General features: G+C 39.8%; 2 protein-coding genes across 4 annotated transcripts; one reads left to right on the top strand and one right to left on the bottom strand.

Moving 5' to 3' along the window:
* Nucleotides 1-2,112: 2,112 nt before the first annotated feature.
* On the top strand, nucleotides 2,113-3,316 carry LOC122084153 (mavicyanin-like). The gene is made up of 2 exons (XM_042652235.1): nucleotides 2,113-2,477; nucleotides 2,609-3,316. The coding sequence occupies exons 1-2, from the start codon at nucleotides 2,285-2,287 to the stop codon at nucleotides 3,019-3,021; spliced, it is 606 nt and encodes a 201-aa protein (XP_042508169.1). The 5' UTR covers nucleotides 2,113-2,284; the 3' UTR covers nucleotides 3,022-3,316.
* Nucleotides 3,317-4,078: 762 nt separating this feature from the next.
* Nucleotides 4,079-9,380, bottom strand: LOC122084152 (N6-adenosine-methyltransferase MT-A70-like). Of its 3 annotated transcripts, none has more exons than XM_042652233.1 (7): nucleotides 8,126-9,379; nucleotides 7,071-7,169; nucleotides 6,720-6,803; nucleotides 6,289-6,644; nucleotides 5,035-5,251; nucleotides 4,713-4,792; nucleotides 4,079-4,568 (listed from the first exon to the last, which is right to left on the bottom strand). In XM_042652233.1, the coding sequence occupies exons 1-7, from the start codon at nucleotides 9,314-9,316 to the stop codon at nucleotides 4,289-4,291; spliced, it is 2,307 nt and encodes a 768-aa protein (XP_042508167.1). In that variant the 5' UTR covers nucleotides 9,317-9,379; the 3' UTR covers nucleotides 4,079-4,288. The 3 variants fall into 3 exon arrangements, 2 of the variants coding, with proteins under 2 accessions (XP_042508167.1, XP_042508168.1); XR_006141842.1 differs by having other exon boundaries at nucleotides 4,427-4,568; nucleotides 5,145-5,251; nucleotides 8,126-9,380; XM_042652234.1 differs by lacking the exon at nucleotides 4,079-4,568 and having other exon boundaries at nucleotides 4,970-5,251; nucleotides 8,126-9,380.
* Between the last annotated feature and the right edge of the window lie 2,284 nt (nucleotides 9,381-11,664).

Genomic DNA, 11,664 nt, shown 5'->3' with positions numbered 1-11,664 from the left:
TGAATGGTTTATCGAGGGGCTTAGTTACATGGCTTGAGGAGAAACTTCCTTTGTGGTATATACCTGTTGTAGACCATGACCATCATCATCATTCCCACCACCAACAGCAACAGTACCATAATCTCAGTAAATCAGTCGGCTCTGTCGGCTTCATGGGTCTAGTGATTGTTATGGCAGGTTGGAAAAATAGTGAGGAAAGACATGTATAGCTCAGGATTTGAATCTTTTATGGCTTTGAATAGAACTGATTGGAGGAATAGGACCCATGTAGCTGACCTCATTTAGTTGGGATAAATTGAATTGTTGCATAACCTACGGATTGCGGATTTCTAACAAGTCAATGAGAGAGGCGTGGGATTCGTTGAATTCCAGTTTGCCCTGATCTAAGATATGATATGGGACACAATTCATTTGATGCAGAATGGTTACTAGTTCAAGGCAGATTGGCTACTTTGTAACGTCATGCTTAAAATTCAATATCCAATGCTACTTTTGAATTTGATTGGCAGGTTCTTTTTCCAAAAAAAGTGAGCAAAGTTAGTAGAACCATTTTTTAATTGATGAAAAAATGAACTTTGTTAAAGAAAAGTATAAAGATCACCATGCCACCAATACATAAAGCGGATTAAATGATTTACAGAATAGGAGAAGTGGCCATTTACCATAGATCTGTGAACAGTAAAAGAAACTTGTGTTCATCCAAGGCTTTCCAAAGACAAATGTCCACTACTGTAGTGTATTATTAAGTGTAGGGAACACAAAAAAGCGGGAAAATGAAGTGCATGTTGTCGGTGTGTACTTCTCCCTCCCTCAGTCTCTCTCCTCTACTCTTTTATCAGTTTTCTCTCTTATTTTTCATTATAAATGGGTTGTCGTCACCTTTTTTTTTTTTGGGTTGAACTCTTCTCTTTCCTTATTAAATGAGAAAAGGTTGAGAATGCCGTCAGTATATCTAGATCTATGTCTAAATTTCTTTTCCTCATCTTGAAAAACTCGTTTATACCCTTTTCATCCTTGCCATCCCATTGATTGAGCTGGTGGTTCCATAAAAATAGCTGGCATACCTAACCTCCTCCCAAAAAAAGCACATGACATGAAAGAGGGCTGAATCTAATGTATAAAGAGAGGGAAGGGGAGGGAGCAAACGACAACAGAAACCTCTATTATCATCAAATTTAGGATTTCACATCTTTTTGTTTTTACTTATATAGACAAGACAAATAAACATACATTATAACATTATAGTCATATACTCAGTCTTCTAACATCCCATGAGCCATGCTGATTGTCAAGCAGACTCAACTGCATATCCAGCTAGCCCATGTGCAGCCATCAGAGAAAATAATTGAGTCCTCAACAAAAGGTCCTAAATTCCCTAATCCTATCCTCTGATAAACAAAATTGTTGAATTCCCAAACTGTCTCTAAATTGTGAACCAACATCATCTTCTTACACATAGTGAAACCACAAAATCTATGTCAATTGAATCTAAACCTAATTCCATGATAAATGATCAATAATCCTAACTGTCCAATCTATGGAACTTATGGGCCACACACCATTCCTTTTCTTCCTTTCCAACTAATAGAGTGGCAAAGGGTTAAGTAGTTAATCAGAAATATGACTATAGGCTTAAACTGTGCATCAATGTGGGTGTTAGAATGCTTTAGTTACCTTAAAAAAAAAAAAAAAATTTGTTAGCGGGGTGTGGAGTAGGAAGGAAACAGGGTTTTAAAGAGGGATAAGATTCCTCTCCATAGAACCCAGAGACTAGAGAGTGATCCTGGACTGAGGTGACCTATGAACACGGCCCGGATGCTCCCAGTCCTAAGATCACTCATCCTAAGATCACTCTTCTGTCCCTGGGCTCTAGGGAGAAGAGCCGGATCCTCTCAAGAGTAGAATCGAGATATGGGTTAGTCTTAGCTAATATCAAGTCGGAGTCACTCAGATTCCACCCTAGCCCCAAGAAATACAGTACAGATCAACTGCTCCGAGTCGACCTGAATGCGAGGCCAATCCTGAGTTTTAAAACACGGGTGGGAAATGCAGGACTGTAAAGCGAAGGCGAGGGGTGAGGGTGGGTTTTTCATTTTTTTTAGTGTGTGGGGGGTGGGGGGATCATGTAATTCCTTTAAAGAAAATGGGTATTCAGATAACTCTGTCCTTTTAACTTACCCTTCTTCCCAGTTATCCCTGTCTCAGGCCAACAGTCTTCGAGCCACTAAGGTTTCCTGTATCACTCAAAACTATTTGAGAGAGAGAGAGAGAGAGAGAGAGAGAGATGGCCAATCTTAGCTCTTCAAGATGCAATATTTTCTGTGCAGTTCAATTTCTTTTGCTGTTGCAAAGCAATGTCTTTTGCTATCAGTTCAAGGTAGGTGATTTACATGCTTGGGGGTCACCCAGTTCAGCCAATCCACATGTCTACACCTACTGGTCCAAATACCACCAGCTTAAGGTTGGAGATTCTCTCTGTAAGTTTCCCTCTCTGAAATCTTCCTCATTCTCATTTTCGATACTTGATCTAAAAGGAATTTTATAAAAAGTTTGGAAATCCATTTCTTCATTCTGGGTTTTGAAAAAAAATTGATCTCTCTCCCTGCAGTGTTCCTCTACCCACCAAGTCAAGATTCAGTGATCCAAGTCACGGATCAAGCTTTCAATGCCTGCAACCTTAAAGACCCCATCTTATACATGAACGATGGCAATTCCTTGTTTAACATCACTTCACCCGGTAGATTCTACTTCACCAGTGGAGTGCCAGGGAACTGCGAGAAATCACAGAAGCTTCAAATTTCAGTTCTTTTCGCAAATGGGTCTGCGCTTCCTCCTTCTTACGCACCAACCGCATTGCCAGATACTTCACCTTCTTACCCTACTGTATTTGGGTCTATCCCGACTGCATCTTCTTCTTTACCTCTGCAGAGCCTCTCTACAACCATTTTAGCTGCCGTGTTCGGGACGACGATCTTTATGATTATCAGTGGCAGTATCAAAATTTTTGGTACCCGGATCTGAATCATCTGAATGATTGCCTCAGAGCTACTTCGAGATCATTACAAACTGGGAACAGAGAATAACTACGGATGGGATCTCTGGTGAAATTTATTTATTTTCCCGGTTAATTATTGAAGTCATTACTGTTTTGTGAGATTTAGTTTGTTTTATATATGAGATTGAGAAATTGGTATTGTTTTCAAGATGTAAAGAGAATAAAGATGAATTCTTTTCTCTGAAACTGTTTATATTTCTGAGAGATTAATGCCATTTGCATTCTTTCCTCTTAGTAGAATAAAGATGATATTTGCAGCTATTGCTGGTTTTCCAGTTAGGGGGAGTGAATTTTCCTTTTGGTAATCCAGGTTCCTGTAGTATCTACCAACAACAATCCAGGTAAAAATCAACTGGACCCAGAACAATTATCATTTTAATTGGGGGGAAAGAAGAAGGTTTAAACATTTCTATTGATAATTCTTAAAGCTAGATGGATCTTTGCACATTGGTCCATTTGGGTTAAGCACAAAAATTATTTGAATTTAGATTTCATATTTTCTTGCAGGTTTCTTCTCAGGGTTTTAGTTCATGGTATCGCTATTGACCAGCCGATACACAATCCGACATTGATTCCTAAAACCATTTTTCTTCTGATTGAAGTATTGAACCACTGTTGCTTATCATCTCTAAATTGGGTACACCAGAGTTTTTAGGGAATTGGATCGCCACTTCCTCCGATTTCAGTCGCCTGTTTTTGATTGATTCCGGCTGAATAGAAATCAGAATCCACAGAGGCCGATTCCAATTACTTGAATAATGGGTACAGCTTTCTTGCTTAATTGTACAAAATGACCAACAGATGAAGGGAATCGACCTTGCCCTTTCCCCAAGTTACATAGACCCAAGCAATGAGTTTAACATTTCAAAACATCCTTCTTCCTCACCAATTTGTTGAACTTTTTCTTCCTTTGATTTTTGGTAAAACTTTAGTTCCTGTTTTCTTTCCAAATAGCAGACAAAGATATACATGGGTGGGGTCCACAGGAGAGGACTCCACATGCATCTCAACATCATGTCCATATGGATCTCAACATTACATCTACCATATTTTTTTTTTTTTTGGGTAAGAACATTACATAAAGATAGAAAGTGAGACTGAGAACTCTTGATGCTGTTAAGATATTAGGAGTTGCAGAGGTATAACCTAGGGAAGAAAAATGACCATCGATTCACAACTTCAGGAAGAAAAAAAGATCATGAGGTGATCATGAGGTAATAACAACACCATGCATTAAATTAAACCAACCATGCAAACATCCGTGGACATTGACTTCTCTCCAGAGGTAAAGGCTTCTGGGCCAGAGGGCTCTGCATATCGAAGTGTGGACCTTGATTCCACTCCTGCAAATGGGCTCCTCAATTGACTAGTAGTCGAGTCTAATTCCATTGCAGAACTCCTAGGAGGGGATGCTGGTTGCACCTCCACATCTGGGTAAGCAGCCTTAAACCTTGCTCGGAGCCCTTCATCAACCAACCGAACTCCACTCAATTGATTACCAAGAGACATCCACCTGGTCGACAGGATTTCAGGAGGCAGACATTACGATTAGACAAAATCACATCCCACATTTCTTCTCATTCTGGTTACCCTAAACAATGTCTACTAAGCTACAATTGTGAAACCCGGAAACAGAAATCAGAAACTCGTAACATACCCTGCATGTGTGTTGTGCATTCGTGCAAACAATTCCAGCTTTCTTGTCCTTGGACTTATCCTCTCAAGCATAGGGTACATCTGCAAGATGCCATGCATATCGCTTCAGCTTGCATCACAGGTCAAGACAGTTCATAGCAAGGATCACTATCAACAGATAACAATGATAACAAGATAATGGCTTTAATATATGCATTAGCAGTAGCCTCCTAAATCAACAAAATGGGAAGAACATAAGAAAAAAGAGTGAAGAGACACTTGTAATCCCAAAGATGCTAGGGAAAACGGTGATTGAAACAGAATGGGATGAGAATCCTGGTTGCCTCATCTGGTTTACGGCTCGTCTCTCGAACCTCCGCAACAATGACATCCGTATCAATATTCCGGTTTACTTCTGGATCCCCCTTTATGCCAACAAGACAATGTTCCTTACTGTGATTGAGCCAATGTCCTGTACGTCCTGTTCTGATAATTCGCTGAAGTTGATTGGTTTTCACCCAAATGATCTCCTCCACACGCTTGTATCCCCAGAGTTCCAAACTGAAACAAGAAAATTGACATGTGAAATGAGCTTAAATGAACTTTATGACCATTGTAAGATATTATCTAATCAATTTTCCATTTAAACATCACAATGAATAAAATGTTCTACTTGCTCATCATCTGAATGAATACCATTCTCTTCTTTTTTGGGTTGAGGACAGCAACCCCTTATATTAAATATTAGCTTGTGATAACTATACGAATAGAGTATTTGATGCAGATCGGTGGATGTATCTGCTGCAGTCGGTCAAATTGATGGAAGAAAAGGAGAGGAAGAGGGAGAAGAGAGAAGAATAACCTCCAAACTAAATCAAGAAAATTTAATTCATCAAATCGTAGGGAGAACACCAGGACTTTACATTACTTTATAATGCCGAAAACAGAAATAAAAAGTAATAAATTCCTAAACCTCCCCACTGATTGGCTGAGGTGGCTGTCATAAAGTGACTTGATCAATAATGAAAAATTATACAAATAGAAAAGGAAACCTCCGAAGTTGTTGGTAACATCTGGTAAAATCCTAAGTAAACTCAATTATTAAGAAAGTGTTGGCTACAATTCCCTTTCAACTTGTAGAAATACGCGGACCGTATTCTTCTTGTGCAGGTGTGTCAGAATTCCTTCTCAAGAATTCAAAATATAATCTGACTTCCAACCACGGCGATACTGAGTTCCCTCATGCCTCAATTGCTCCAAGGACTTTGATTTCTTCTCAATTAGGAATGTAAGAAATAAATGGTAGACTTGAACTCGGAAGATAAAAGATATATTATTGAACAGAAGTGGAAGTACAATTACTGAGTTTCTAAGCACTACAAATTTTTTATAATAAACTTGAAAGAAAAGAAAGGAAGATGAATCTAAGTCTAACTCTAACTCTATAGCATTGATTTGTCGCAATTTTAATGCATTTTTTGGTGGAGCAATTAAACCCACCAAAACCACGAATAACATTTATTGCTTTGGTTAGAACCATAAAAATCAATTTATATACTACTTGCTAGATAACGAGATAGTCAAAGTTAAGCATATACCACTCTCGTCCAAGCTCCATTGCACGACCAGTGACCCATAGAAAAATCAAACCATCTGTCTGAAGGGCAGGCACATTGAGATTGCGCATTTCATCATCAGCCATCGTTCCATAGGGCAACTCCATATGAATATCCCATGGGGGATCTGCCATGATAACTCCAAACTGCCCCAAGATGTCCATTCTAAAATTACGGATGTCACAATTAATCCATTGTGGCTCGCCAAGCTCTACCTCTGAACAATATTCAGCCCGTTGAGGCTTTAATGGTTTGGGAGGTGGAAGAGCATTAGTCCCCATCATCATGGCTGGCATATCTGGTGTTGGGTCAAGTTCATAGTGAACATACTTGCATGTCTGTCCGCAGAATAATCAATTAGTATAAATCCTTTGTTAAACATAATCAGAAGCAACAGTAGAAAAAAACACTACCTTCATGTGACGGCAAGTATCCAGAAATGAGCAATCCCCTAAATTGGTATCAGTATGTAGAGCGATGATGCGCCGAAAATGAACCTGAACAAGTCAAATAATTCAAGCAAAACAACATACTGCAACAAGAAACACTGAAATTAGATTTTTTTTTTTTTTTTTCTTCTGTGGGCTTTAGAATTTTTTTTTTTTTTTTGCTCCTTTGGGGGGGGGGGGGCAATACCAATAGCAAGGAGTGCTAGCAAATAGCAAAGAAAACTTAAATGCCAAGAAAAAAAAAATGCTTACATGGGAAAAAAAGGAGAAAAAAAGCTCGATAAACAACACTTGCAAGCCTTACTCTTCACTAACCTTCTCACATGCCATGTAAGATGAAGACTGACGCCGGCAATCTTCTTTTGTCAAAGCAGAGCAGTACTCCTTTAGTTGAGAACCACCTTTGGTTTTGAACTGAAACAAAAGTGCACAAACAACAATATTAAATAATGCTTGGAAAAAGGAAGAAAAATAGAGGGCGGACTTTGGCACAATGGTAGCGTTGCTCCATTGTGACCTAGTGGTCGTGGGTTCAAGTCGGAAACAGCCTTTCTGTGAAAGGGGGGGGGGGATGGCTGCATAAATATGAACCTCCCCAGACCCCAAAGTGGCAAGAGCCTTGTGCACTGGGTATACCCATTAAAAAAAATGTAGTCTTCGTTAAGGACTTAAATCGACCAACATAAACCAAAATTCAAAGATGACAGTTGATATAAGATAGAGCATCAGCAGATTCTGTGAGATTATTTTCTTCTTCTTCCAAATTTGAGGGCCTAGATGCTAAAGAATGCACACAATAAATTTTACATATATGATAGAAGGAAGAAGTAATGATAGATGATTAAATACAACCTAGTGATGCTCTTATCAGTGGATTAAGCAAAGTCCATGACCATTTTCTTCTTAGTGCACCACTGGAAAGAGTGATACAATGCAAACTGAAGGTGGTTACAGGATAAAGAGAAGGCCAAGATGACCTGTATTGAAGTGGTGAGGAAGGACATGGTGCTTAAGACTTTATAGCTGCTATGGCTTTAAATGGGAGCGCATTGGTGGAATAGGATTCCTGTAACCAACGCCAATTAATCAAGATAAGGCTTATTGAGCTACCAGGGCACTTTTACTGGGGATGGGGAAGGAACAATTTTTTTTTTTTTTCGTGGATGTTCCATCTTATATGAGTAAGCAAAGAACCTGTAAGATCATAATAGACAGACGGTACTGAAGTAACTAAACCTGTAAGATCATAATAGACAGAAGGTACTGAAGTAACTAACTCAATATTCAAGCACAGAATAACTTGAACAATTGAGAATTCAGCAATCGCAATGCGGAAGCAAATTTACAACAGGACGGCCAGAAGTCCAAACCTTGGCCGCGACGGCTGTTTCCTTGGCAGTGGGACGGTGTATGAGGTCCAAAAGCTCCTCTCCCGTCTTCGACTTCTGCAATTCCTTGAAGGATTTTTTATTCAACAACGCCTCAAGATCCTTCATGTCCTCCTCTTCTGTTCTCAGCTTCAAAGGGGCAGAATTTGGGCTCCCCGAAGGTGGTCTGTGGAGGGGAGGAACACCCAACCCCCTGGGGAGTCCCATCATCCCCAATCTAGGCCCGCCCCTTGGCCCCATCATCGGAGACCCGGCAGCCGGAAACACAGGCGGAAATCCAGATAGATGGGGTTCGGCAGGTCCAAGCCACATATCCGGCATTGGCCTAGGCATTGCTCCTCCCATCCCAAAAACCGCACCATTCCTATCAGCTCCACCTGTCCCCGGCGCTTGAATTTGATTACCATCACCGGAACTCAATTCCAGTTGCTGCTGCTGAGAACTTTCTGGCAACTCCTTGACAAGACGGCTCCGGTCAATTTCCAAAACGAAAACCCTCGTTTTCCCGCTAACGACGAACTCCTCCAATTCAACACCGCCATTATCGTCGGCGATCGACCTCAAAGCCATTTCAACCGCCAGTATGGAACCAGATTCACCACCCAGTTCAAACAAAGCGGACTTCTCAGCCGGGGTTGCCGACTGGTCGTTCTCTAGCTTCCTGACCACCGCAGAAGAATCTATGGGCGTAAAGGGTACCCGTTCCAATAGGCAAACCGCAACCATAGAACGAACGACGGACAGCGGGCTTCCATTGCTGTCAACGGCCATTTTCTCGCCATCCGACCGACATACGGTCGAAGCAGCTTCAGGGGAGGGAGCAGGAGCATGATTCTTGGGGTCGGTTGTTTTGGGCTCGACGGACGACCGATAACGAGGGCGGGTCTCAGGCGTGATGGGGCGATTGTTCTCCGGGGATGTCTTAGGGATAGGGTTAAGGTTAGGGCTCGGTTTGGGTTTAGGGATTGGGGTTGGAGTGTATTGGCGGCCATTGAAGGCAGAGACTACCTTGAGAGAAAGATCAAGAGAAGAAACGAGGTCGGGAGCGAGAGTTTGTAGAGAAGCGATGAGTTCTTGCTGAGCTAGGCGTCGGGTTCCAATGCGAGCTTCGAGTTGTTGGCGCATCTCTATAAGGGATGCGATATCGTCGCTTCCATCGGATTGGGTCTCCATCTTCTCCCCTTGTCTGCCTCTTCTTCTGTGTCAACTTCTCAGCTTTGTTCCCATTCTCATGGTGCCTCTGCAGGTGTCATTAAACCTGCTAAAGCCGGTTCATACAACGGTTCAAACCAATCTATTCTTTCGGTCCGATTTTCAGGTTGGTAATGGATCAAACCAAACCCAAACTATTAGGTAGAAATGTAGAATCTAGATTTGGTTCGGTCTTTTATCAGATTGGCTTAACTGACTATCATATGACCTCTGATAGACCGTTTTTGGAGAGCAAGGTGTAAGACAAGAGTTTTTCAGTGTTTTGCTGTGATGTGCTAAATTTTTTTATTTAGAAAATTTACATTCATCATCCCTCGTGTTTGCCTTAATTACATAATCCCTTCTCGTATTTCGTTTTTTACATTTAAATTTAAAAAACTAAAAATCCTAAATCTTAAAAGATCATTTTATCCTTGTGACATCTTCAAACCTAAAATCCCTAAATCCCCAAATCGTAAGTCGCTATATTTTCCTGTGAAATGAAAAGAAATCCGGCAAAGTGAGGAAAACACGAATCAGATCAATAATAATAAAAGACGGATTCAATAAGAATCAGATCAAACAGATCGATACTGATCTGATTCAATCCGATTCCTCAGACTTTTGTCTATACACCCACGCCGGAAGCCCAAGTCGGCAAAGCCTAGAAGAAGTAATTAATTGTTCATTTCTCAAAATCGAAAGAGGAAAAATTATTATATTTCATCAATCAAAGCAAAACCCTTTAATGGTTGATGATTTTTTGGCAAGTATAAGGTGTTTTATCCAGTCCTATACCCCTTAGAATCAGAGAACAAGGATGCCAATCTCTTCAACTACATTCAGGTTCGATTTCTATAGAAAAAAGATCCATCTTTTGGTTGAAATCTCATTTCTTTTTTGTGGGTTTTCGATTTTGTTTATTGGGTTTTGAGCAAGGATTAAAGTATCGGTATCGGTCACCGTATCGATCAGTCAAAATTAAGATACGTATCGGAGGGTATCGTATCGTATCGGAGATACGCTAAGATACGCTAAAGACACACACATAAATGGATAGGGAACACATTTTTATATACTTTTGCATAAAAAAAAATAGTTAAAAAAAGCTATATATAATATGTAGAATGCATAAATACTTAAGTAGAGGGTATCGTATTGATAAACAAATATATTGAGTTGAAAATGTTCAAAATGATGAGGTTTGAGTTTCTTACAGTTTTTTTTTTCCTCATTGCCATTGCCACTGTGATGAGTGCCGTGAAGAGTGTCGTGGTGGTTCAAATCCTTGGCTAGGACCTTCTTCTTCAATAGGAGCAACTACGATGATATTCTGCATTTGTCGAATATAGGCACAATATTTACCCCAGTCGAAATATATATGGTAGTGGGTCTCCCATTCATTGTAGAAAAATTAAATTTTTTTTATAGAAGTTGTAGATTAAATGTTTTTAAAGAACATATAAAAAATCAACAAAGTGTGGATCAATATATTTGAGTAGATCTGAGAAATAAAAAAAAAAATTGAAACCCTCACTTTTTTGGGGAAAAAATGTGGGTTTTATTTGAAATCATGTATTTAGTAATTATAAGTTATGACATTATTTTTAAGAGTTGAATGAACTAAATTTTCTAAAAAAAAATAAATTTTGGGGATTTTTTTTTAATTAATTTCGGAATAAAAAAATTAAAAAATATATATATTTTTGAGAAAAAACAAAAATTTCCATGGAAGTTGTAGAGCACTTGTTTTTACATAACATATAAAAAATCTAGAAAACTATTGGTGAGAATGTGAAGTGTTTGTTTCAAACAACAAAAAATTCACACTTAAGTAGCCATATCGTATCGTACCGATACAGTACGATACGGTTCAATACTGCACGATACCTTCGATACGTACCGATACGGTACGGATACTCTCGGGAATTTTCAGATTTTCAAAAGTTCGTATCGTAGAATATCGTACGTATCGGTACCGATACGGTATGACACAATACGATACGTACGATATGCCGATACACAAAACGAGGTCCAAAATTCCCCGTAGCGTATCGGTATGTATCGTGCCAATACCTATCGATACAGATACGTATCGGCCGATACAGCACGATACGCACCGATACTTAAAACCATGGTTTTGAGGATTTAATTGGATGGTGGTGGTGGTGGTGGTGGTGGTGGTGGGTTTCAAAGAGGGCATCAGAACTCGCTGGAGATGATGCCGATGTTCTTTGCATTGCTTCTGCTTAGAGGGCTTCAATACCCTGGGGTTGCAGCTGGGCTTGGCTTTGTTTACATTATTGGTCGATACTTTCACTTCAATGGCT

Source organism: Macadamia integrifolia, chromosome 7 (assembly GCF_013358625.1).
Source record: "Macadamia integrifolia cultivar HAES 741 chromosome 7, SCU_Mint_v3, whole genome shotgun sequence".
NCBI classification, from domain to species: Eukaryota; Viridiplantae; Streptophyta; class Magnoliopsida; order Proteales; family Proteaceae; genus Macadamia; species Macadamia integrifolia.
Note: the sequence above shows the minus strand (reverse complement) of the source record. Positions and strands in the feature narration are given on the sequence as shown.

Excerpts from the sequence above, each read along its gene's own strand:
- LOC122084153 (XM_042652235.1), top strand. The coding sequence starts at position 2,285 with ATGGCCAATCTTAGCTCTTCAAGATGCAATATTTTCTGTGCAGTTCAA. Across the intron at positions 2,478-2,608 it reads TAAGGTTGGAGATTCTCTCT|TGTTCCTCTACCCACCAAGT; the intron begins GTAAGTTTCCCT and ends CTCTCCCTGCAG.
- LOC122084152 (XM_042652233.1), bottom strand. The coding sequence starts at position 9,316 with ATGGAGACCCAATCCGATGGAAGCGACGATATCGCATCCCTTATAGAG. Across the intron at positions 7,170-8,125 it reads AAACAGCCGTCGCGGCCAAG|TTCAAAACCAAAGGTGGTTC; the intron begins GTTTGGACTTCT and ends CTTTTGTTTCAG. Across the intron at positions 6,804-7,070 it reads CTTACATGGCATGTGAGAAG|GTTCATTTTCGGCGCATCAT; the intron begins GTTAGTGAAGAG and ends TGACTTGTTCAG.